The 24,627-nt window shown below is 45.9% G+C and overlaps 1 protein-coding gene across 6 annotated transcripts in view; it reads right to left on the minus strand.

The window, feature by feature from the left end:
* Positions 1-4,784: 4,784 nt before the first annotated feature.
* CTNNA1 (catenin alpha 1) overlaps positions 4,785-24,627 on the minus strand; it is a 175,551-nt gene continuing 155,708 nt past the window's right edge. For 4 of the 6 annotated variants that reach the window (XM_037728640.1, XM_017500919.1, XM_037728639.1 and 1 more), the window contains exons 5-12: positions 21,333-21,489; positions 14,873-15,073; positions 14,170-14,321; positions 10,274-10,384; positions 8,984-9,165; positions 8,697-8,802; positions 7,046-7,180; positions 5,084-5,989 (exon numbers count right to left, since the gene is read on the minus strand). In XM_037728640.1, coding sequence (XP_037584568.1) covers positions 5,702-5,989; positions 7,046-7,180; positions 8,697-8,802; positions 8,984-9,165; positions 10,274-10,384; positions 14,170-14,321; positions 14,873-15,073; positions 21,333-21,489 — 1,332 coding nt within the window. In that variant the 3' untranslated portion in view covers positions 5,084-5,701. Of the gene's footprint in view, positions 5,990-7,045; positions 7,181-8,696; positions 8,803-8,983; positions 9,166-10,273; positions 10,385-14,169; positions 14,322-14,872; positions 15,074-21,332; positions 21,490-24,627 lie in introns of all 6 variants that reach the window. The other 2 variants (XM_017500916.2, XM_017500918.2) reach the window with 2 other exon arrangements.

Genomic DNA, 24,627 nt, shown 5'->3' on the forward strand with positions numbered 1-24,627 from the left:
AAAGATGTGAGGTACCATAAATAGGTCAAGGCTCATTTTTAAAAATATGGCTGTCCAGGCTGGGTGCAGTGGCTCATGCCTATAATCCTAACACTTTGGGAGGCTGAGATGGGTGGACCACCTGAGGTCAGGAGCTCCAGACCATCCTGGCCAACATGGAAAAACCCTGTCTCTACTAAAAATAAAAAAAAATTAGCCAGGCCTGGTGCTAATATAGCCAGTAGGTATAGTCCCAGCTACTTGGGAAGCTGAGGCAGGAGAATCACTTGAACCCGGGAGGCAGAGGTTGCAGTGAGCAGAGATTGCGCCACTGCACTCCTCCAGCCTGGGCAACAGAGCGAGACTCCGTCTCAAAAAAAAAGATAAGCAAATGTCAGTGTTCATGTGAAAACCTGTGTGTCAATGTTTATATCAGCTTTATTTGTAAAAATATAAAAAACCGGAAACAACTCAAATGTCTCTTATCTGGGGGGATGCACCCTTACACGGAACATGACCCAGAACTGGCTGGAAGGAGCCAGCCAGTGAGGCACACAGCAATCTGCATGCATTCTGAAGCCGTGCTTATTGAAAGGCACCTCGTCATATGCAGCCAGACCCAAAAGGCCACATACTGTATTATTCCACTTATGTACATTCTAGAAAAGGCAAAATGATAGGGAAGAGTGTTGCCAGGACTTAGGATTGGGGAATGTTTTGATGGTACTGGGATAGCACCAGGGAATCCTGGGGGAGGGGTTATGGAACTGTTCTGTCTTCCTTGTGTTGGTGGTTACAGGACGGCGTTTGTCAAAACTCATGGAATTACACACCAGAAAGAGTGGATTTTACTGCGTGTAAATTTTCACCTAAGTTGTAATCCTAATGACATTTTACCGCAGTCAGTCCTCGTGTCTGTGTGGTAGAAGGCTGCTTCTCTGCCCAACTCCGCGTTTAACACTGCCAGCCTGCGGCTTGAAATCTGATGTGGTGGGAGCATTTAACCATGGAAATTGGGAAACACGACAGATGAAAGCTGAATTTGTTTTGTTGATTGTCAAGACTTAAAGTGATGAAGAAAATGTTAATAATGCCAATTAAATGTAAATGTGTGTTATCCATAGCAGTTACATCATCAGTAGCACAAAAAAAAGGAAGAAATTGTCTTAAAGTATTTAACAACTATTATCTGACTCAGCAAAGAAGCCTCTCACTGACAGTGACAGTCCAACATAAGTTTTTCTTGTTTCACTTTCATTTACTCCTTAAGGTAAACACAACTATCAAGCAGCATTCCTGTTGGAACTAGTCTCGTTTGTTCAGTTAGAACCCTAGGTTGGCCATGGATGCAAGAGTCTCGCAAAAATCAATGAAAGCCTTCTGTGGGAATCAACTGGCTGGCTGGATTCCCAGTTAAGAGTCCTGTGTGACTTTCTTTTGTGCACGGTGGTGTGCTGCAATTCCTTTACAGCGGTCCGGTGTTTTCCAAATGCACAGATGTGCATGTGTTTGCATCCTCCCCAGCCCCGCCCTGGAGAGCCGGTGGCTCAAAATTGACCAGCAAGCCTCTGCTGGGCATCACTGGACATGGAGAGGAAGACCCAAGTGGGAGCCCTGGAGCCACCTCAGTGTCAGGGACCACGAGGAGGAACTGGTAAAGGAGATGAGGGACACGCGCTGGTGAAGGGCAGGGAACCGTAGGACTCTAGAGAAGCTGTGACCGGGGAGGGAGTGGCCATCGGCATCACTGTTACTCAGAGGGCCCAGGAGGGATGGCCCAAAGCTGGGGCCCTTAAGGAAGTTCGTCTCAAAGCTGAAGCCATTTGCCAGGCCACTTGCCGCCATGTGGCCTCACCTCCTCAAGTCACTTTAGCTGTGCAGCCGGAGGTGCAGCAACAGGACTGACACCTCTTCGGTTGCACAGACGAAATGGGGTAACTGACGAGGGTAAAGGCTGGATGTAGGCTCTGAGCGCCCAGCACATGGCAGCTCCTTCTCTCTGGCTTTGTGGAGAGGTGGCCTTGTCCTGGGAGGAGGGTAGAACAGGCTGGAGCTGGAAGCTGTGAGAATGAAGGCCGAGCGTGAACTATGTGGCCTGTGAAGGTGTGGTATGGGTGGGGGGGGGGGACACAGGAACCCCTGCAGGGTGCTGAGGGGCAGGGACCAGGGCAGAGCCATCCTGGGAGAGGCATGGGTACTGCCAGCCGCAGGAGAGCTGGGGCTGTGGGTTCACTGAGTGCAGGAGTAGGGAGCAGGTCTGAGGGGTCAGGCTGGGGAGGCACACTGGGGTGGAGGGATCTGGGAATCGGCTTTGGTCCTTGGCTCTAATCCCCCAGGTCTCATCTGAAGAGGTGTCAACAAGACTGCTGAGAGCAGGGGCCCATCTGAGAAGTGCCAGGATGCAGAGGGGAGGTGGTCCCCTTTGCAGATGGCAGAGCGGCAGCACTGAGCACACTGGAGGCTGCAGGAAGACCCTGCAGGCCCCACATGCACAGGCAGGTCCTCTCCTGCTTGGTCCTGCTCTGTCACCGTCTGTGAGGTGAGTGGGTCAGGATTTCAGGGCAGGACCTCTGAGCCTCAGCCTTAGCTCTCCAGGACCCTGGCGCCTCCTCATTTGCCAGCTTTTTGCCCTCCAACACCTCTTGATGGGTTGGTTTAAATCAATAATGGTCCGCATTGTTCAACTACTTTCTGTTAAGCACGTGCCAGGCCCTTTGCTGCTGATGAGGATAAGCAGAGCCAACACTGGCTGTTCCCCAAAGGTCAGTCTGGTGAGGGCTGGTGCTGGAGTGCTGCAAGCCTTGGCAGAGGGTGGAGGGGCCCAGGGAGCAAGGGATGGTGTGGGCTGCTTTCCCACTGTGGCTCAAGGGAAGACTTTAAGCGATACATAAATGGACTTTTTTTTTAAAGAGAGGAAGTTTTCCCATGTTGCCCAGGCAGGTCCTGAACTTCTGGGCTCAAGCCATCCTCCCACCTTGGCCTTCCCAAGCGCTGGGACTAAGGCATGAGTCACCGCACTTGGCCTGTCAGAGTCCTTTTTGATAAGGAGATTTGAGATTGGAAGGAAACGCTAAAGCCTGCACAGGGGTCCCGGGGGAAGTGAATTTCAGGACAGGAACCACAGGTATGAAGGCCGAGGCAGGATGTGCTTGGCATGTTCAAGAACTTCAGGGACAGAAGCAGGATGGCGGAGGATGGTGAGAGAAGAGGCCAGGGCAGGCAAGTGGCCTTTAGGACTTCGACTTTTACTGAGGGACATGGAAGCCACTGGAAGGTCTGAGCTCGGAATGACCTGAGCTGACCCTTTACAGGGACTACTTGGCTGTGGGGGACACTGGCAGGGATGCTGGCTATGGCCACCCACCTCCAGGCACTGGCAGCCTCATCATCTCCTGCCACGTTGGACCACCCTTGATCTAGCCACAAAGAGACATGACGGGGAATCACTCTCCATGTCAGGTTTTAAGGGAACACTGTGGCTTCTATCTGGCTGTAGCTCGCAGATCGCTGCTCTGGGGAAGCCAGTTACCACGCTGAGAGCTACTCTGTGGGACGGGACATGTGGCGTGGAACTGAGGGCTTCTGCCTTAGCCATGCGAGTGAGCCTGGAAGAAAATCTTCATCAAGTCCAGCCTTCAGAGACGTCAGCCTTAGGTGGCATCTTGGCCACAACTTCATCAGACCCCGAGTCAGAACCATCCAGCTGAGCTGCTCGCAGATTCCTGACCTTCAGGAGTCGTGTGAGGTCACTTTAGCTGCAACTTGCTACACAGCAGTAACTAACAGCATGATGGCTTAGGCCAGACGGTAAGTTAAATTGTACATACGTTTTAAAGACCAGAACTTTGATTTCTCATCACTAGAAGTCCGTTGTGCTACAGAACCGCCTCAAAATTTTGGTTTTTAGGCATTTGGCGAGAGGAAGGAGGGGACTGGCAGTCGATGTGGGGAAAACAGTAGGGAGGGTGTGGGGGTGGGCGTTGGCGAGTATAGAGGGCAAAAGCAGTTTGGACAGGTCAAGTCTGAGAGATTCATTAAGACATCCAAGCAGAGCATAGTGTAGCAGTCAGTTATAAAAGCCAGGCTCTGGGGTGAAGTTGGCATTTGGATGTCTTAGCCGGGAGTCTGGCTGAGCTCGGGAGGGAGGGCACAGACACAACCTCAGACCCAGGAGAGGAGACGGAGCCCCCAGTAAGAAAGGCAGAACCTGAGCGGGGCTCTCAGAAGCCGAGTGAACAGTGTTTAGTAGTCCTCCTCCTCCCTGGGTCGCTTGCATGGTGAGGTCTCAAAAGAGCCAGTGTAGCTGGCAGCGTGGAAGGCAGTCACCTTGGTGAGGGGAGGTGGAGGGAGCAACGGCAGAGGGGATGGAAGTGAGGAAAGAGATAAACTAACAGCAACCTTTAGGGAACCTTTCTTAGGATGGGGACGCCAGATGGGAAGGATCATCAGGTTAAGGAGGTTTTTAGCTCGAATGCCACTATCGTCATAGCCTGGTGTGTGCTGACAGGAAGGACGCAGGAGAGGGGATATCTATAATGAAGACATTGAAGTTGTGACTTGAACCTTGAAGAATGGACATATGAATTCCCAAGGTGGGGGTGCAGGGTGGGGCATTCAATAGGGCAGGGGCATGGCCCACCCCGAGAGGCTGGCACAAGCCATGCAGCCTAGAGCCACAGTCACAGTCTCCCTCCCTGGGCAACACCATCCTGGGAGACGGGGACACTGGGAGGGCCCAGAGCACCACAGATGCTGTGGGCAAATCCATGGCTTGAAGGCAGAGAAGACAACTTTAGCCTCTTAGATGTCATGGTTTCATAGTGGACTTTATTGGGAAAAGTTAGTGTAAAAAACATTCAAATTCATAAAATTTAAATAAGATAGATAGTAAATTATGCCTTGTAGTTAAAGTAATCACTATAGTAATCACAAATAAGGTAAAGTCTAAATTATCGCCTAAGCAAACACTATTTTGTCAGGCTTTTCTGCTGCAAGCCCAAGGCGGCAAACATTCCAATTATTAGAACTGAGCCGATGATGAATTTGCATTTGAAGCTGGAAGAAAGGGGAGAAAGGTGTGTTCTGATTATGGCATCACGACCTCTAGCCTGCAAAAAAGCAACTTTATTAATGTTCTGCAGCAGCATACATTAGTAATTGTAACCATGCATTAAAATTCTCATTTCATGTCATAAAGAGAGTAATCAGTTTTCTTCATGATACATTATGTTTTACTGAGTTCATCCCTCTAAAGACCTTTCTGAGAAGATTCCTTCTCCACGGACTGCTTCCTAAGATGCCCAGGTTGCTTACCGAAGGTCATCTTTGGTCATTTAAAAGCAGTCAAGCTGTCGGGACTGCACCCTCTTAACTGAGGTTGAGCCAAATTCCCTTCTCAAACCCTAATACTGCCACTAAGAGAATGGGCATCTGGGCTTGGTCAGAGCATTACTAACAACTTCATGTGCGATTCTCTTTGGTTATGGAATTTTTACTTTTATTTAAGCGATAAAAAAATATAGCTAAATGCATTCTAAAAGCATTTTTAATCAACTTAAACACTAGTATGTCCTTGGAAAATTCACCACCTGGACTGGTTCACAGTCTGCCCGTTTCCCTGTGGAATCTAACATCAGTGTTGTATTTATCAAATTCATGTGAGTGATGAACAGTGATTGATCTTCAGGAGCCCCCAGGGGTGGGGCCGCTGGCCTGGGCAGACCTAGATGCTGTCCATGGCTTTGAACTCGCTGAGGGCCTGCACCGGGTTCACGTGCTTCTTCTGAGATGCCCGTTTAATCTTGGTCTGTGTCTCATCCTGCTTCTCTCTCTTCACCAAGGGCTTTTTCTCTGGTGCCTTCATCTTCCATGACACAGCAGGAAGGTTGAGGGAAGCCATACCCTGCGACTTTTGGTATTTGGTAGAGGCGACATAAGATGCCTTCACGGTCTGGACCACAGCATTCATCAAGTTCTTGGCTGCCTGGATCAGGGACATGGCGCTGTCCACCTACGAGACAGATGCGTGGTGAGGAGCACAGGCCTGACCTCCAGCCCATGGACACAGGTGGGTCATGCCTGAAGGGGAGCCCCCCTCCTCAGCAAGACCAGGACCTGGGCAGGTCACAGAGAACTACACCCTCAATGGCTGCTCTTGTCTAAATGGCCTGGAAGCGCCTGCCCTTGGACCCGTAAGACGTTTACGGTGAATGTCCCTGTCTAGGGAATGGTGCTCCAGTTGGTTGACCCCAAGCAGATGATTCAATGGGATTAAAAGAAGCCATGGGGGCTTGGTGGACCCCAGTACACTCAGCAAACTACTTCTTTCCCCTGCCCTAGGTGAGAAAGGCGTGAGAACTGTGACCTGGTAAAATGAGAGAGAGAGAGGATGCTTTCTCAAAAGCCCTTCACCCCTCAGAGTGCTTGGGGTGAAGGGCTTTTGCGAAAGCATCCTATCTGTGTCTATTCTTAATTCCTCTCTGGGGGAAGAAAAGGAAGGTTTTCTTTTTTGTTTTGTTTGGAGACAGAGTCTTTGCTCTGTCAAACAAGGCTGGAGCTCAGTGGTGCAATCTCAGTTCACTTCGCCTCCTAGGATCAAGCAATTCTTGTGCCTCAGCCTCCCGAGTGGTTGGAACTACAGGCACCTGCCACCAAACCTGGCTAATTTTTGTATTTTTAGTAGAGACGAGGTTTTGCCATGTTGGCCAGGCTGGTCTTGAACTCCTGACCTCAAGGGATCCACCTGCCTCAGCCTCCCAAAGTGCTGGGATTACAGGCATGAGCCACTGTGCCCAGCCCCAAAGGAAGATTAAAAAAAAATTCTTTCCCTGTGAGTGGCCAGCAAAGGGGAGGCGGCCAGCCTTTCAGCCCTTGCAATGGTCACAGTTCTACAGGGAGCAGACGATGGACACACCTTGGCCTCCGGAGACTGGGATAGTACTTGGGGTTTCTGCAGAGTACACTTTCCCAGTGTAGGGCAGGTGTGCATGTGGACAGGAGGTGACTTTCATTTCTGACAAGGGTCAGCACGCCCCGCTGACGATCTTTTTTCCCAGCTAACGCTTACCCCAGAGACAACGAGCTCCCCGCCAAGATTCTGCACTTCAGCCTTGACCTTGCTGCAGATGTTGAGCTGGTGGCAGTAGAGGGCGATGCGCTGCAGGTAGGCCAGCAGGTCCTGCTTGCAGGCCGAGTCGGGGCACTGAAGGGAGAGCAGACTTAGCACTGAGCAACCTGGCCTGGCTGAAGCACCCCACACCCCACGGCTGTTTCTGAAAGGTTCATTGTGGCACTTACACGTTTCCTCTGCTCTTGCTGGAGCAAAATTACCCGAGGCAGTCACAGCCCTTGCCTATGCCACAAGGCAATGGTTATACAGCCAAGGCCTTCTGAGCCTCCCTTTAACTTCCCTCCTATGATGGCAGGGAAACCACCTCGGCCAAGGATCCCCTCACCCTGCACAGCAGGGTGGAGGCCCGTGCCCCTCAAAGTGAGAACAAGCCGCTTGCTTGGCAAGCAGGCACCTGGCTATGGAGAAAAGTGTCAACGTTAGGAGCTATGTAAACAAATAGCTCTTCTGCTCTGAGGCACTTTGCATTATTAACGCCTGATGACAGAAGCCACTCAGTGTAGGCTGAGGTGGAGGACAAGTGAGTGAAGCAAAGCAAAAAAAAGCAGTCAGGGATGGTGAAGTCCTGACTGGTCAAAGAGAAAAGGGTGGCCCCTGCCCAGCTCCTGTCCTGCCCCACACCTCAAGGTTTTAGGGGCTCCTGGATCAGGATTGGCCTAGAAGGCTTTACCCAAAGGGAGAAACACAGAGCACCTCTCAAGTGTTTATAGCAAACATTTTCTTCCAGTGAGGCTGGGGCAAAGTGTACTACAGAGAGTGGTATGAACTGAGACCTCGCAGGCCATGCTGGAGATGGGCTGTATTCTGAGCAGTCAGGAAGCACGGCAGAGTCATGGGATTTGCATTTTCAGATGACAGTATTGGCAGCTGAATGCAGAAGGAAGTCGAGAGAGGAAAGAATAGGAAATCAGGAGCGGCCACAGTAGTCCAAGCAAGTGGCTATGGAGATCTGCAGACAGGACAAGACTGGTTTATGTCAAGATACATTTGGCGAATGGAAGCAACAGGCCCTATTACCAATTGTGTGTTTGAGTCAAGGATGCATGTCTCGCACATCCTGTGGCCTAGATGAGGCTGAGAGTTTAGGTATTTCAGGGAAAATGGTGAGGGATTTATCAACTACAGAGAAAAACTGTAATTAAGAAACAGCTTCTCTTGATCAGGCTTAAAAAACCAAAGGAAATGTACTATATAATTTCCAGGTGGTAGGAACCATATTTTTGTACCTATCAGTGTGAGGGAATAGGAGGATGAAGTCTGGGTGACTGAAAACCACAGTGCTGAGGATGATGAAACCTGTCCCCATCGCTTCTGGCTGCTCCTGGCCCCTGCCCAGAGGGGAAGAGAGGGAAGTGACACATAATGGACAATAGCAGAGGTTATTTTTGGCTACCAAGTGATGGAAGATTCCAGGACATACACATCTGCTCTAAAGAATCCTTACAAACTATGCTGGGATTGATAATCATTTTTAGAGATGGGTGGCAAAAAGCGCTGTGGCCCATTAAACTTACCCCGAATGGACCAGGCTGGGCTGCCTGAGCCCCAGGAGGAGCCTGGAGACCCACCTGGCAGGCTTGTCACTTACGTGGTCTGCGATGGTGCGGCCAAGCTTGTCCATCCTGGATCCTGCCTCAGCAATTTTCTTGGCAGCACTGATGACATCTGATGTATTTTTGAGTGGTCCTTTACCTCTGAGAAGAGAGAAGAACAAGAATCATTGTCTGTGAAGCCCCTCACAGTTGGAGATGAGTAGAAAACAGATGACGTCCACAAAGCCCCATGGCCTGGGCTGCCTGTTTGAAACACCATGCAGGTGACCTGTGGGGAATAAAGCTGCCCGTGTGCAGCCTGCGGGGGCCAGGCGCTGCTCACCGGGTAAAGTCAGTCATCTCCATCATAATCATGCACATCTGCTTGGCCAGCACAATGATGTCATTGCCACTGTCGTCCCATTTGGACACTTCGGCATCCAGCTTGCTCTTTTCTTCCTGGAAGCTGGCCACCTGTTCCGCAATCTTCGCTTTCTGCTCCTGGGGAAGCTGAGCCATGATCGCCTATGATCAGAAGCACAAAGAGCCTTTACATAAAGAGAATATAAAGTTCTCAGAGTGCATTAGCCAAGAATATTTCCAACAGGCAATCTATGACAAAGGTAGGATAATGCTTTAATAGGTTTCATTTTGCCTGAAGGGCTATTTCTTCTCATTTTTTGCAGAAACTTATGGCAGCCTGAATTTCCGACCCACTTTCGAGCATAAGTTTTAGTATGGAAGGAAAGAGTGTGAGTGGTGGAAGGCTAATTTGGAAGCTTTGGAATCACACCTGTGCAGGGATGGAACCTGCTTAAATTCTTTAATATAAGACAAAACATGAGAGAAGGCATTGATGAGTGTGGAGCCCTTTCCATGGTGAACCCTGATGGACATTTCCAACTGTTCAAGGTGAGCTGAAAGGGGCTTTAGAATGTATATCTGAGGAAAGAGGGCTGAGGAATATACATCCGAGCGACCTGCTGGCACTCAGGCCATATTCAAGCAGCACCTGAAGGCCTGATGCCCACCTCCAGCCCACAGACCTGCAGCTGGAGCTCCTCCCCGTCAGCTTCCCAAAGTGCTCATGGCTGAGCAGGAAATAAGGCAGGTGTGTGCTCGCTGTTCACAACAGGTTTCCAAGGAGTGAAATAGAAGACTCCTTAGAAATATTTCTTGGCATTCTCCCAAAAACATAAATGCTATTTATGATTGAAGATTTAATGACACAAATGAACACAATGGCTCTGACTGGCCTTCTTGAATGTACCACTGTTATTTTTTTAAATCCATTAATAATTAAATAGTTCATACTCATGGTATCATTGAGATGAGCAAAGGCAACAATCTTTTTCAAATTTCACCATCCTTTCAACACACATGGCATTGACTAAATCTTAGCCCTTTCCTGAGCCAGGGCTCTGCAGAGGAGGGCCAGGACCTGCTCTGCCTCTAGCTGAGGAGGTATTTTGGTGAAGCCTACAAGTGCCACAACTTAGTTTAACTTCAGTCCTACTGCCAGAGAGAGAGAGAAATTGTGTTTTGAATACTGAAGGTGTTTTCCTGGAAACAAGAAGAGGGACGGGGAAATTCGGCAGTGCAAGCTGATCAGCCCCACGGAGCGCTGCCTTACCCGGGCACTCTGGCCAGCTATCAGCTGATCGTCTTCTGTCTGGACGCTCGTCCTACTTCTGACATCGAAATCTTCCGTCTCAAAGTCGGAGTCATCCAACTCCTCAGGAGTCTGCCACCAAGACAGAGATCACAAGTGAGACACATCTGTGGGCCACCAGCTCCCAGCCATCCTGAGTCTCTTGGCCAGGTGCATGGAACCCAGAATTCTGGATTTTAATATACAGTGTTCTGAACAGTATGGTGAATGAAGTTAAAATCACTCAGTATTTGTCTTGGGCCTCTGCTTCACTGGTGCACATGCTGAGCTGCCTGGCTCACAGCAGGCCTGGGCACCACACGAGCATTTTCCCAAGAGCCTGGGCTGGTTTTACTGTGTGTGGGACCCATTTGCTATCACTGATTCAACTGATTATTTCTTTTTTTGTTGTTGTTAATTATTAACTCGCTATTTCTTTGTAAGACATAAGTGTTTTTTTGTTTTGTTTTTACTTTGAGATGGAGTCTCACTCTGTCACACAGGCTGGCATGCAGTGGCCTCATCTTGAAATTACTGCAACCTCCACCTCCTGGGTTCAAGAGATTCTCGTGCCTCAGCTTCCCAAGTAGCTGGGATTACAGGCATGTACCACCACCGCCAGCTAATTTTTGTATTTTTAGTGGAGACGGGGGTTTCACCATGTTGACCAGGCTGATCCTGAACTCCAGACCTCAGGTGATCCGCCCACCCCAGCTTCAGAGCCATCATGCCCGGTGACAAGGTTTTGTCTTCCTAATTTACTTCCCCAACACCTGCATTTTAAGACAAAGATGAGAACTGTCCTGTGTAGAAAAGGTACTGACTTAAAAATAGAGGTGTTTAGTATAGCATTAAGCAGGTTTCTATAACTTTCCTACTTTATGCAAAAAGAAAAATTAATTAATACTAGGCCTTCTGTTAGGGCACCAAGGCTACTTGGAGGAGTAAAAATAGGCAATGTATTTTAAAGTATTCTTTTACTTTCATCAAAAGAAACAAGGAGAGAATATGGCAGGTAAGGGCTGGGTAAATACCTAAGGGACTGATCACTGGTCCTAGCTCTTTAATTATGAAATAAAATTCTTACTTTGTACAAACTACCAGCCTCTTGTGATTAGCTACTGACTTGAAACACAATGTTGTCCTCTGGCAGTTATCAGTAAGGGGGCAGCAGGCACAACAGCTGGGGTTGGCGCTCGGCCCAGCCGGCTGGCCTGTGACAGGAGGGCAGTGAGGCGAGTCCCTCATCTGCACCAGGACCTGGTCCAAACCCAGCCCAAGGACTCACTGTGAGGTTCAAATAAGAAGACACGTGAGAAGCACTCTGGAGCTACCAAGAGCGTGTTGTGCAAAAGGCTGGCCTGTCCCTTGATGAGATGAGGTGAGAACAGTGGACGGTCATACAGGGGACCAGAAAGCACATCAGCAGGAGGAGGTCCTGGAGGCCCATGGACTTGGTGGCACAAAACACAATGCCAGGGTTAAAACACTGACAGTTTTAACACTGCCGTCACACATGCCTTCAGGATTGGTATGTGATCAATCTGTTAAGTGGCTTTTTGAAGGAGCACTTCCTGACAGAGATCTCTGCCTCCCCAGCACCCCACTGAGGACCAAAGAACCTTTCTTGCCAAGAAAATCAAGTCACTCTCATTCATTCAGTATCTCTGTGCCAAGCACTGTTCTGGGTCCTGGAGATACAAAATGACAGACAAAAATTCCTCTCACGCATATTGTAATGGAGGAAATGACAACAAAGTAAGCAAATGAATTATATGACACATTAAAAGTCACCAGTGCTATAATGAAACCAGTGCTGAATAAAGTGGGATTTTAATTCCATACGGGTATTTGGAAAAACCTCACAAGAAGGTGCTCTCGAGGTGGGGGGGTGGGTGGCAGCATGGAGGCTGGGGGGGAGGGCGATGGCCCAGGGAACTCCGTGAATAGCAAGGAAGCCACAGAAGGGGGGCTTAGCTCACTGCCTCTATGTCACCGGCTTGCCTGGAACCGCAGATGTACAAGGGGAGATCAGCAGGAGATGAGATTGGAGAGGTGCTGGGTTGCCAGAAGGCCTTGTAGGCCAGTGTAAGAAGTGAGTGACACAGAGGCCTGTGGAGAGGCTGGCACAGAGGATAACATGATCCAGCTGAAGCTTAGAGAAATCGCTCTGGCTGCCCTGTGGCTCATGAGACTGCAGGCACCCAGGATGGGAACAGGGAACTGTCTGAGTGGCACCTGCATGAACCCAGGTGAGAGGTGCTGGTGGTTTGGACGAAGGTGGGAGCATATTTAGGTTCTCTACTTTGAAGGGAGAGCCAAAAGAATTCACAGATAAAGCAGATGTGAGGTATCGGACAAAAGAGAAATCAAAAAAGATCCGCGGTCAGGGCCTGAGCAAGGGAAGCCAGAGTTGCTATCAAGTAACATGTACTGCCTGGGTGGAGCAAGTGACGGGGAGGCCAGGTGCGCAGGCAAGTATGGAACTTAGGAGAGTCGGCCTCTAGACAGGACTCCGAAGAGGCCAAGGACTTCCCAGCAGGCCACACCAATGTTTCACAGGCTGAACAGACGGAAGAAACCAGCCGAGGAGACTGAGAAGGGGTGTGGGTCAAGAGATTTTTTTTTCCCCTGAAAAATGGGATAAATCACCTTAGGCTTGGGGAAAGGTACAAAAAGCAAGGGATGAAGACGCACCCCACCACAAGGGATGGTCTTGGCCAGAAGCACTGACAGGGATGCTCACGGTCCTAGGAGGAAGGCAGAGCACACAGGCATGGATGCAGCTGAGTGCACGCTCTGTCTCAATATCCTCAATGAAATCGGCAAGAGGCCAAATAGGACAGGGGCACAGGTGTGGGTGGGCAGGCAGCAAGGGCCCACAAATGGCCACGGTTCCTGCGGCTCCATCGCAGCATCTGCACTGTGCTCACAGAGCAGGATCTTGCTAGAACTGCAGCTTCTAAGGCAAGTGTAAGGAAACAGCAGGGCAGAGGAGTGAGTATATTCAACTATGGACTCAAAGCTAAAAAAAGGACGGAACCAAGGACACGGGTTGAGTGAGTGACATGGGGAGGACCACCTGACTGAAGACCACAGTGGACTCAAAGGATCGCTGGGAGTTGCAGTGTAAGCTGAACAATAAAACTGGGCGCCTGGGGATGACAAAGACAATGGCAGGCAGTGACAAAAGCTGAGGTATGGCCATGGCCATGGGGCTGAGGCCAAAGAGGACAAGATATCAAGAAACTGAGAGGTCCAGGGGCTGGAAGGATGATTCTTGAATGAAGACAGGAAAGTGTCAGCAGCACGGTAAGCCGGGAGCTCAACCAGATGCTGCAAAGGCCCCTTTCTCCTCTGCCTGTGCTACAGGCCCTCCAGGCGCACTGGCGATGGGGAAAGGGGCTCAGCACTTGGCCATGAGCCTGGGAGCATCACCTGGGGCTGCCATAGCCATTAATCCTCCCCCAGCACCCCGGGGTTCCAACATCCCCCTCCCAGGAGAGGGGCACTCCAAGTGAAAAATAACTCGAATCTGCATACAAAAATACTTCCTTCTCTGATACTAGCTTGAGAGCCATTATTTTCTATAATTTCCTGCCTAACTCAAACTGAAGCCTCATGTTGTAGAGACTGTTTATCCTAAATTAAATCGTCAGCTCAGGCTAGCTCCCCTTCTTGGTCCAAGTTTGGGCAATAACTTGCAACTAACAGTCATTTTAGACAACATAATTAAATATATCTCATTCTAACAGCTTTTAGATTCATGGTTTTAATATACTGCCATGGCATCTGCCGAGTTCTAGAATGACGCATTGCTCAAGTTTAGCAAATGATAAGAAAGAAGCTGTTAAGACGTCTGAAATGCAGTTACTCACCCTTATCATCAGCACTGCTTTCCTGATGTCCCGGATGCCATCATATACCAGGCGGGAGGCATCGATAAACTCATTCTCATCCATGGGCTGGGCAGGGTCCGTGCTGAGGGCTTCCACGGCTGCTTCTACTTGCTCAGTAAAACGTGGCATGACTGTGGAGAAAGAGGCACAGCAGGTACCCTGGTCAGCAGGCAGCAGCATTCCCCTGGCCCTCCCTGAATCACTCAGCTAGACAGAAAGAGGTGAGGCTTATGACAAAGAGCCTCTGCTTCTACCTATATAAAGGGTATTTATGGTTGAAATAAATTAAATGCAGTATTTCAAAATGACTCAAATCATCTTTTTCTCTGCAAAAGAGGGAATGGATGATGAGAACTTGAAGTGAGACTAACTTGAGGCCTTAAGAATGGGACCTACCTTAAATTTAGTATTTACTCACTAGTAGGAGACTTAACTCAGAAACTCATCTTAAATAATGTGTTTAGAATTGGTCTCGTGATTACTCATGAGATATACATGAAGAAAATTTGCTTGTGAGTCCTGAATTTGGCTATGACCAGCTTCTTAGGAGCCTGATGTGCCATGAGGCCAAATCTTGAGTTCCCACCTCGTTCTTCCCCACCACAGGGCCTGGGCCAATGGGATGGCCTGCCCCACTAAGGCTGCAGTGTGTGCGAGCACTGGAAAGCAAGAGTTCTCATACCTGTGTTAGAGAGCAGCTTGGTGGCTTCCAGAACCTTCTCTGTGTAGACTCCTGGCTCATAGTTGTCCATCTCTGAGGTGACTACATGAATGACCCGGGCTGCCCGGCCTCGAATTGCACCAGCTGTGCGGTCCAGGCCATCCACATCCTTCTCTTGGAGCGCAATGACACATTTGTTCACATCTTCCAAAATGTGATTCTCTGGAGAACAAGCAAAAAGCTGAATGGGGGTGGGGGTGGGGCTTCTACAAGAAATGACAACTGTAAGCTGGCATCTATCATTTATTGAGTGTTTACTTGGTGCCAGCCACTATGCTGAAAGCTTTACATATATTTCATTGGAGAGACCAGTGACTAGTGACAGAAAGTAAACCTATTATCAACCCCCAAGAATAACAATCTTCATTCCATATATATATACACACACATATATATATATATTTTTAAAGGAGACATGCCCATCTCTGAAGCAACAGTTGTTCTGTATGCTAGGCAGAAAATTATCATAGAAGCATCAGTATCTTCTCTTCCTCTAGCTTCACTGACCCTATGTCCCAAATAAAGGAAAGCTAAATTAGAGCAAAAGTCCACTGTCCCCTCTCCCTCTCCTTCCAGGAGATGCTGATGATATTCAGACAATCTACCAAGAAGCCAGCACAGCCTTGGGACAGGAGAAGGTGCTGGAAAGCAGGCTGAAGCCTCCTCTAGAGGACCCTGAGATGTGAGGTGAACTGTTTAATAACCCTCTTCATGGTACGCAGATGGGCTTGTTGTGATATTTGCAGGGTCCCTACAGGTGAAAACCCTTGAATCCTATGAAGCTGATGGGTAACTCCTAACAGTCATATAGCTGAATTTGGGCAACAAACGAAAACTATTTTTCCTCAAAGCAAAAAGCCTGACACTTAGGAATCCTACAACAAACAGTTTGCTCAAACTCATCTGTATTAACAACGTGGAAGCAACCAAAATGTCCAAGAGAAGAGTGAATAAGTGAATTATGGGAACTATGCAGCCATTAAAGTGGAAGATGAAGATCTGGAGGTCGAGGCAGGAGAATCACTTGAACCGGGGAGGCGGAAGTTGCAGTGAGCCAAGATTGCTCCACTGTACTCCAGCTGGGCTACTGAGTGAGACTCGTCTCAGAAACAAAAACAAAACAAAAAACACCTTTACCAGGGAAGGCCAGGAAATGGTAAGAATTCTTATTAGAGAAGGGAAAACTAGATTACTGCAATATAGTTAAGACCATATTTTGGTCTCTATTAATTAAAAATTATGAGACTTGCCAGAGTTTATACCACTGAACTACTGAAAGGGTAAACATATTAAACTTCTAATAAAAACAAATTTTAAGAGGGATATTTAAACCAATTACAAGGAAAAATGGATTTGGAGCCCATCAGAAACATTAAATATACATATATATATATATATAAACTCTAAATAATTTGAATTAAACAAACATACTGAGCAGGCCCACCATACAGGGCTTGGGTTAAAAACTGCTTCTACTGGCTCTAACCCAACACCATTAAGATGAAACTTGCATTGCTAAGGAAAGGAAAGGAATAAAATGGAAAGAAAGTATGTTGGTAACACAACTAAGAACCAATGTTTTCTCATGTCATTGATTTTAAAACACATCCCTGTTTCAGAATCAATGAAGTCTGGCATTCCTTTCCATTCACTAAACAAAGTGGCCCATACTTCCACCAAGGATTTTTTTTTTTTTTTTTTTATAAATTCATTTAGACTTTTTTGAATTCATCAGGGCATTCTTCTAGATGAACCTAAAAGGGTATGCCATATTTTAGAGTAATATATCCCACTTCCGGAAGCTAACTAGTATTCTCTACCCTCACGAAACACTTGTCTCTAGAAAAGCCCCAGCCTCACTGAGGCTACCACACCCACGACAGAGCACCCCGCCTGCTCTCCACAACTGAACTGGATGGGGGTAGGTATGAGTCCACTGGTCAATGGAGGGGACAGGCTGTGCCCACACTAACTGAAACCATGCATCAATTAGCTGAGGAAACAGCAAAGGTCCATATGAATAGACACCCCAATGTGTACCCATCAACAACTGTTCAATACATGATTTATAGGTGTGCTTCTAACAGAAAAAAATTCATACACATTTAACAGTCCCCACAAAATATGCACAACTATATGTAAATGAACACAAAAGGAATTACATTATGGACAATATTGAATCTTTTTCACTTGAAAAACTTTCTAGGTCTGGCCCTGCAGATCTACATCATCCATTTTAATTGCTGCATAGTACCCTACTGAATAGATGGGGCGGGGGGGCTATAATTCCCTTATTCTTTTCTTAGACATTCTAATTGAAGAAAACATCCTTATTCAGGTATTTTGGCAAACATCTGTGACTAGCATGAGATCACTAAGTTAAAAGGCATTTATGTTTAAAGCAGAAGTATGGTACCTAATTGCCCTCCAGGAACCATGCCAACTGGCATTCTCCATAAAAGATGTCAAAACTTCAGCCTACAATGTGTGGCAATAGAGCCTCCTCTTTGTACCCTCTGCCCTGGGTATCTGTATAGGGTGCAGCCTATGCAGGGCTGCTACAACGCAAAGAAAATGAAAACAATGTTTCATGCTTTATGTAGAGGATTCACCCAGTGACATGGGCTATTCTGAGGGCTTCATATGTAAACTCTCTACACAGTAGGCTTAGAAAAAAACACCATTAATCTAACTTCTAACTTATCACTTCCTCCAAAGAGAGAAACTCTGTCTATAGTTTAGCATTTCTGCTATTAAACACAAAACCAAAATTTAGGTACAATAATCTTTCTATTTAATGGCCTCTCAATCAGACCAGATTCTTTGGATACACTGATACTTAATGAAGGCGAGTATAAATTACCACTCCAAAGTGTTGCTCCAAAGCATTTAATGCAATATATTGTTTCTAAGAATATTTAGTCAAAACATTTAATAAACCAAATTAGAGCTTCTCTAAGCAACCACATGCACCTTAAAAAAAAAGGGGGGGGGAGTCAAAACTGCAACATATAAGCAGAGTGAGGGAATGGAAATCAATAACATTTCCATGGAAAACGTTGATCAAACACAATCCAAATAAAATTCAAAGAGTCTTTATCACTCTGATAAATTTCAAACCACTCTCCTGAAGGGATTGGTCAATATATATTCTTGTTTTGCTGAATGCTAGCATCTTTAGCCATCTTCAATCTTTACAAAGCAATATTTGGATAGAACAGCTTGGGGAGGAAGAGACCCTATCCCTCCCCTCCCTGGAAGTATCATGCATATTCCTCTTTATATGCAGGTGCTACTGTCTCATATTAGACATACAATGACCGAAGTTCCCCCTGCCCTACAGCCTCATAAAATGCTGGCATCAGGGTCTTATTGGCTGCACCTAGTTATATACAAGATGACCGTTACTTTTTGAGAAACAGATCAGAACATGACTTGTAAGTATGAGGGAATTTCTGAACCAATGGGACAGAGTATCCAGAACAATGGAGCAGAAGCCCTACTCCATAAACGATTTCCTCTCGGACAGGTTCTCAGTGACTGGGCAGGGCTATAACCAATATCCAGGCCCCATGGAGTGTAAGAGAATTTGATAGTGGAAAATCACAAATGCAAATATTCGGTAAGACCTCACACTGTACCAAAGGGCCTCAAGCTCCAGGAGACAGCAGAAAACAACCACTCCAAGAGGTCAGGGTGCATCCCTGCTTTTTATTTAGTAAAAGCTATGAAGCCCACCTACCTCAAGCCAGATCCTGTGCTGGGCACTTGCTAGGCAGCCCCCTGCTCAAGCCCATCTCACTATGGGTTCACCAAAGTACCACTGTACTTTAGGGCCAGGGGACATTGGCAAATGGGGCAGGGTCAGGTCAGGCCCAGATGTGGCTTCCCATCTAAATACTGCCTGTGACTGCTGCAGATGACACCTGCCTAGGCTGTGTGTCAGGTGAGATGGGAGGCTATCTCTAGCCCTCTGATGTAAAAAGTGCTAAAGCTAATGTGGTAGCTCCTATCTGTAATCCCAGCACTCTGAGAGGCTGAGGCAGGTGGATCACCTGAGGTCAGGTGATCCTAACCAACAGCCTGGCCAACATGGTAAAACCTTGTCTCTACTAAAAATACAAAAAATTAGCCGGGCACGGTGATGCGCACCTGTAATCCCAGCTACTCGGGGGGCTGAGGCAGGAGAACTGCCTGAACCCAGGAGGTGGAGGTTGCAGTGCGCCAAGATTGCACCAACACACTTCTGCCTGGGCGAGAAGAGCAAAACTGTATCTCAAAAAAAAAAAAAAAAAACAAAACAAAACATGCTAAACCTACCATGGGTAAGGTATAAAGAAGTAAGTAAGGTAAGAGTAGAAAGAAGTCTGAATGCTGAAAATTAGCTGGTCATTCCAGTAGAAACCTCCACAGGCACCTGCTTGTCTCCATTCTTTAAATAATATGCTTTTTTGTCTCCCCAAAAAAGCATATTATATAAATGAGAAGAATTGTAAAGAATGGCCTTGCCCTATTAATGATTTAATTACTTAACATTCCTAAGCAGGTCTGTGACAGAACATTAGAAAAACACCAAGTAGAGTTCTAAAATTCAGATGCTCTGAAAACACCACCACCTTTGACTAAAAGAATTGTTCCGTGATTTTATTTGCTAAATGGAAACTGTCTAAACTCCTTTCCATCAAATCAATCCCCTCTTATACTCTCATACTTTTGCATAAAAACTGAACACACTCACCAGACAACAGTGTATCTGTTAAAGGAATCTGATTTCTCTTTACCATTCTTTTATGTCCTGTGCCCTAAAGATACTGCCTGGAATCCACTAAATGCTGCTGCAGAATCCCTTTTTTCACTGATTTGATGAATGGTGCATGAGGGACATTTGATGCTGTTACATTTTATTTTGCTCTAAAGAAGACTGAAAATCCCTCGAGACCAAGCCTGAGACATACCCAACCTAATCTCAAAAAAGTAACTTTAAGAATGTAGTATTTACCCGGAGGGCCTCTTTGCATTTAGATTTCAGAATTTGGTGTTTGCTTAAAAGTGTGCTGTGAAGGTGGAATGTTTTTCTCTAAACTGATGAAAAAGAATAATTCAGTACTTCACTGGGAAAAACAACAGAAGGCCAAGATTTCCCAAAAAAGCCATTGCTGCATTTTTGGCACCTGCAAAGATGTGCTTGCAAATGAGTTTTTTGTTTTAAAGTACCAACACCTGCAATTTGGCAGTGCTGCAACAACATGGTTTACCCCCCACCTTTTGCAGTTTACAGATTGCCTCCTCCCCAGTTTCTCATGCAAAGCCAAGGCTACCCATCCTAAGGAGAGAGCACGAAGACAGGGAGGCATTGGTATGCAGAACACACTGTCACCCTTATATAGGTCACTGCTGGAGGACTGTGCTGTGCATATACTTAAGCCCTGCTTCTGTTTCAAGCCCCATTGCCACGTTCTAGCCTGTGGTTCCCTGGGGTGACAGGTAGTTTCAGCCGTACAAAAACTTAGCCCCTAATTCTGCTTCTGCCCACAGCCACTGGCCTCAGGAAGTCTGGCACTTTCAGAGACCAAGCTGTGCAGCCAAGGGCAACAGAGGCCCCGTTAAATGGAGAATGCATTTATAGTTACTCAACTCTAAGAAGATGGGATTGAAATTTATCTCTGTGCGATAAACACTAAATTGCATTTGACAGACATTTTCTATATGAATGCAATTTACTATGTCATTACCAGTTTATGTTTATATAATGAAATCAACTGTTTTTGTGAGGTGAATTACCCAGATTTATTTTTTCCAAGTTCATAATTAAATGGCACTTAAATATTTCCTCTCTGTTTTCTATCTATGCATCATGCAGACAGAGTCTTTGGAAAAGTAGGCAGATAAACTATGACTATGATCATTCCTGAGAGACAGAAGAGAGGCATTCTAACAAGGGAAGAAATTATTTTAAAAAAGAAACTAAAGGTGATGGTGTTGAGAATCCCTTCTCCTCCCAAGTTTCATAGGCTCATAACAACCACTTTCTACACCAAGACACAGGTCAATGTTTTTTCTAAACACAATGGCAGCAAGAGAGATGGATGGTCATGGTGCTCTATGGGTCCCAGCTGGAGGACCTCACTCTATACAAGCAGGGAAAAACCTTTGATAGCCAGGTTTCTAATTCATGCTCCCAGGATCAAGACCAGTCCTAAGGGAAACATCTCCAACCCCAGCTACTTCCCAGTAGCTGAGAAGCTATCACTTGAAAACCATGTAGCTGATGGCTTTTTTAACATTAAAATGAAAACCAGCACAATATTATTGTTAGAATAATTTACTTGCCAAGACATAGAAGTGTTTGCCCATTAATATAACTTAGACAAAAGTAATTATGCACATCTTCATATGCTTCTCTGGGGAACCAGCTCATTACCTGAGACAGCCAAGAAGTCATCAATGGAAGTTATGTCATCGACAGCATCTGTGAGAACACGGACTTGTTTCTCCCATTGTTCTTTAAAAAGATCCATGTTCTCTTGGGCCAGTTTACTCTGTGGTTTTGCTGCTAAAGCCAATGCAGCGTTGATAACCTGCAAAATATATTAAACTTTCTTTACTCTTTTTCAGTGTCACGACTTTGTCTTACACACATTTCACTAGGAGACATCACCCCACATGCTCTACCCTATCACAAAGATGAAGGGGAAGAACATTAAACAATAGGTTTTATATGGTGAAGTTGAAGTAATACATATTTTATTTGTAAACTGTGGACAATGATAAAACAAAAATTAACCGTAATAACGTCATTCGTGGTGGCAAATCTACCATTTTCAGTGACACTAAGTTCTAGGCTTTTTTTTCTTCTCATACAGGCACATACATAGCTACAACAAAAGATACACAATTAGAAGTATATGCTATATAAAATGAACTATCCGGATTCTTATTTTAAATACTTCTCTATATCACTAAATATATGTTTAAAACACTAACTTTATCGTTCTATGTTATGGATGCACTGTTATTCTCCTACTGTTGGAAGTCTGCATTGTTCTGGTTACCCACCACGACAAATAATCTTGTGATGAAAATCTGGTATTTCAGGTTCTTGATACATTATCAAAATGTATTCATGAAAAATATACTGGATCCAAACATAATTATTTTTTCATTTTCTTTTTAATGGAGGCATATTTGACAAAAAGCTGCACAAAAAATGTATAATCTATTAAGGTTTAAAACTAATTTTAAAGCCTGGATAACACAATGAGACCCCATCTCTACTAACAATAAAGAAAATGAGCTGGGCATGAGGCCAAGGTGGGAGCACTGCTTGGGCCCAGGAAGTCAAGGCTGCAGTGAACTGTGATCATACCACTGCACTCCAGCTTGGGCAACACAGTGAGACTCCACCTCAAAAAAGACAAACAAACAAGCTGGCCACAGTGGCTTAAGCTTGTAATCCCAGCACTTTGGGAGGATGAGGCAGGAGGACTGCGTAAGCCCAGGAGTTCAAGACCAGCCTGGACAAACATAAGAAGACACTGTCTCAAAAAAAAAAAAAAGGGACAAAAACTGCTTTATTGAGATAGAATTCACATATCATACAATATACCCATTTAAAGAATACAATTTCACTGATTTTTAAAAATATATATTTGTAATTGTGCAACATTCACCATATTGTTTTAGAACATTTTCATCACGCCAAAAAGAAACCCCATCCATATCCATTAGCAGACATTTCCCACAATTCTCTTTACTGCCCTCCCCCCTTTTTTTTGGCAACCACTAATTTATTTTCTATCTCTATGAATTGACTATTCTGGACATTTCAGATAAATGGAATCGCAGACTTTTATAACTAGCTTTTTTCACTTAATATAGTGTGTGTGTGTGTTGTTTTTTTCTTTTTGAGACAGAGTTTTGCTCTGTCGCCCAGGCTGGAGTGCAGTGGTGCGATCTCAGCTCATGCAACTTCCACCTCTCAGGCTCAAGCCATTCTTGTGCCTCGGCCTCCCGAGTAGCTGGGATTTACAGGTGTGCGCTGCCACCAGGTTCATTTTTGTATTTTTAGTAGAGATGGGTTTTCACCATGTTGGCCACACTGGTCTCAAAGTCCTGACCACCTCCCAAAGTGCTGACATTACAGAGTGAGCCACTGCTCCCAGACTAACATAATGTTTTAAAAGTTCATTCATGTGTAGCATGTACTAGTACTTTGTTTCTTTTTGTTGATGAATAACATTCTGTTATATGGATATGCCACATTTTATTTAGCCATTCATCAGTTAATGGACATTTGAATTATTGCCACTCTTTGGCTGTTATGAATAATGTTGCTATGAATGCTCATACACATGCTTCTGTGTTTTTACTTCTTTGGGAATGGAGCGGAACTGCTGGTACATATAGTAAACTTTGTGTTCAACCTTTTGAGAAGCTGCTTTACCTTTTTCCAAAGAGGCTGAACCATTTTACATCCTACCAGTGTGTATGAGGATTACAGTGCCCTACATCTTCACTAATACTTGTTATTTCCCCCCTTTTGGGAGAATTCTAGCCATGCTAGTGGATCTGAAGTGATCTCCCTGATGGCTGATGATATCAGGTATCAATTCATATGTTTATCGAGTGTTTGTTTATATTATTTGAAGAGATGTCTATTCAACCTTTTGGTTGTGTTCATTAAAAAAGTGAATAGGCCGGGCGCGGTGGCTCACGCCTGTAATCCCAGCACTTTGGGAGGCCGAGGCGGGTGGATCACGAGGTCAAGAGATCGAGACCATCCTGGTCAACATGGTGAAACCCCGTCTCTACTAAAAATACAAAAAATTAGCTGGGCATGGTGGCACGTGCCTGTAATCCCAGCTACTCGGGAGGCTGAGGCAGGAGAATTGCCTGAACCCGGGAGCCGGAGGTTGCGGTGAGCCGAGATCGCGCCACTGCACTCCAGCCTGGGTAACAAGAGCGAAACTCCGACTCAAAAAAATAAAAAAATAAAAAAAATAAAAAAATAAAAAAGTGAATAATGAGAGTAGTATGAAAATGGGCTGAGAGGATAATTAGTAGGACTCCTAGGTACAAGGTGCTTATGGGTTATTACAAGTAAATGTGTTTATAATCATGCAACTTGGGAAGGAAGCAAAGACAAGAAGAAACTGCAGGATCTGAATGAGGCAGGAGTGTGGGGACAGCCCTGAGTGGAGGAATCTGGGATGATTTTTCAGATGCTTAAATATACAGTATTAGGTAAATCAGTAAGGAAAACACCAAAACACCAGTAGAAAAACAGGGAAAGGAATGGAGTACTTACTTTAGGTAAAGTACAAATCATGGGAAAAAAGCTGTTTGGGGGAGGGGGGTTACTCTTACTTATAATTTTAAAACCAGAAATTAATGTTACTATTAAATTTGCAAGGAGCTCCCAACTAGGCACCATCACTGTACTGACTGAAAGTTTTAAAATGCTATTGTTGGCTTCAGCCCCAGTAAAATGTGACAAGGGGTGGCAAGGGAGGATGTCCTTGTCCTGTTTCTGATCACAGGGGAAAGCATTCAGTCTTTGCCATTAAGTATAATGTTAGCTGTCGATTGTGCATGGAGCTTCTTTATCAGGCTAAGGAAGTTCTCTCCTATTCCTAATCTGTAAAGTGTTTTTATCAGGACTGGATGTTGAATTTTCTCAAACACTATTTCTGTTTTGTTTCCACATTCTGGCTACT

Source organism: Cebus imitator, unplaced genomic scaffold (genome assembly GCF_001604975.1).
Source record: "Cebus imitator isolate Cc_AM_T3 unplaced genomic scaffold, Cebus_imitator-1.0 Scaffold274, whole genome shotgun sequence".
In the NCBI taxonomy this organism is placed as follows: Eukaryota; Metazoa; Chordata; class Mammalia; order Primates; family Cebidae; genus Cebus; species Cebus imitator.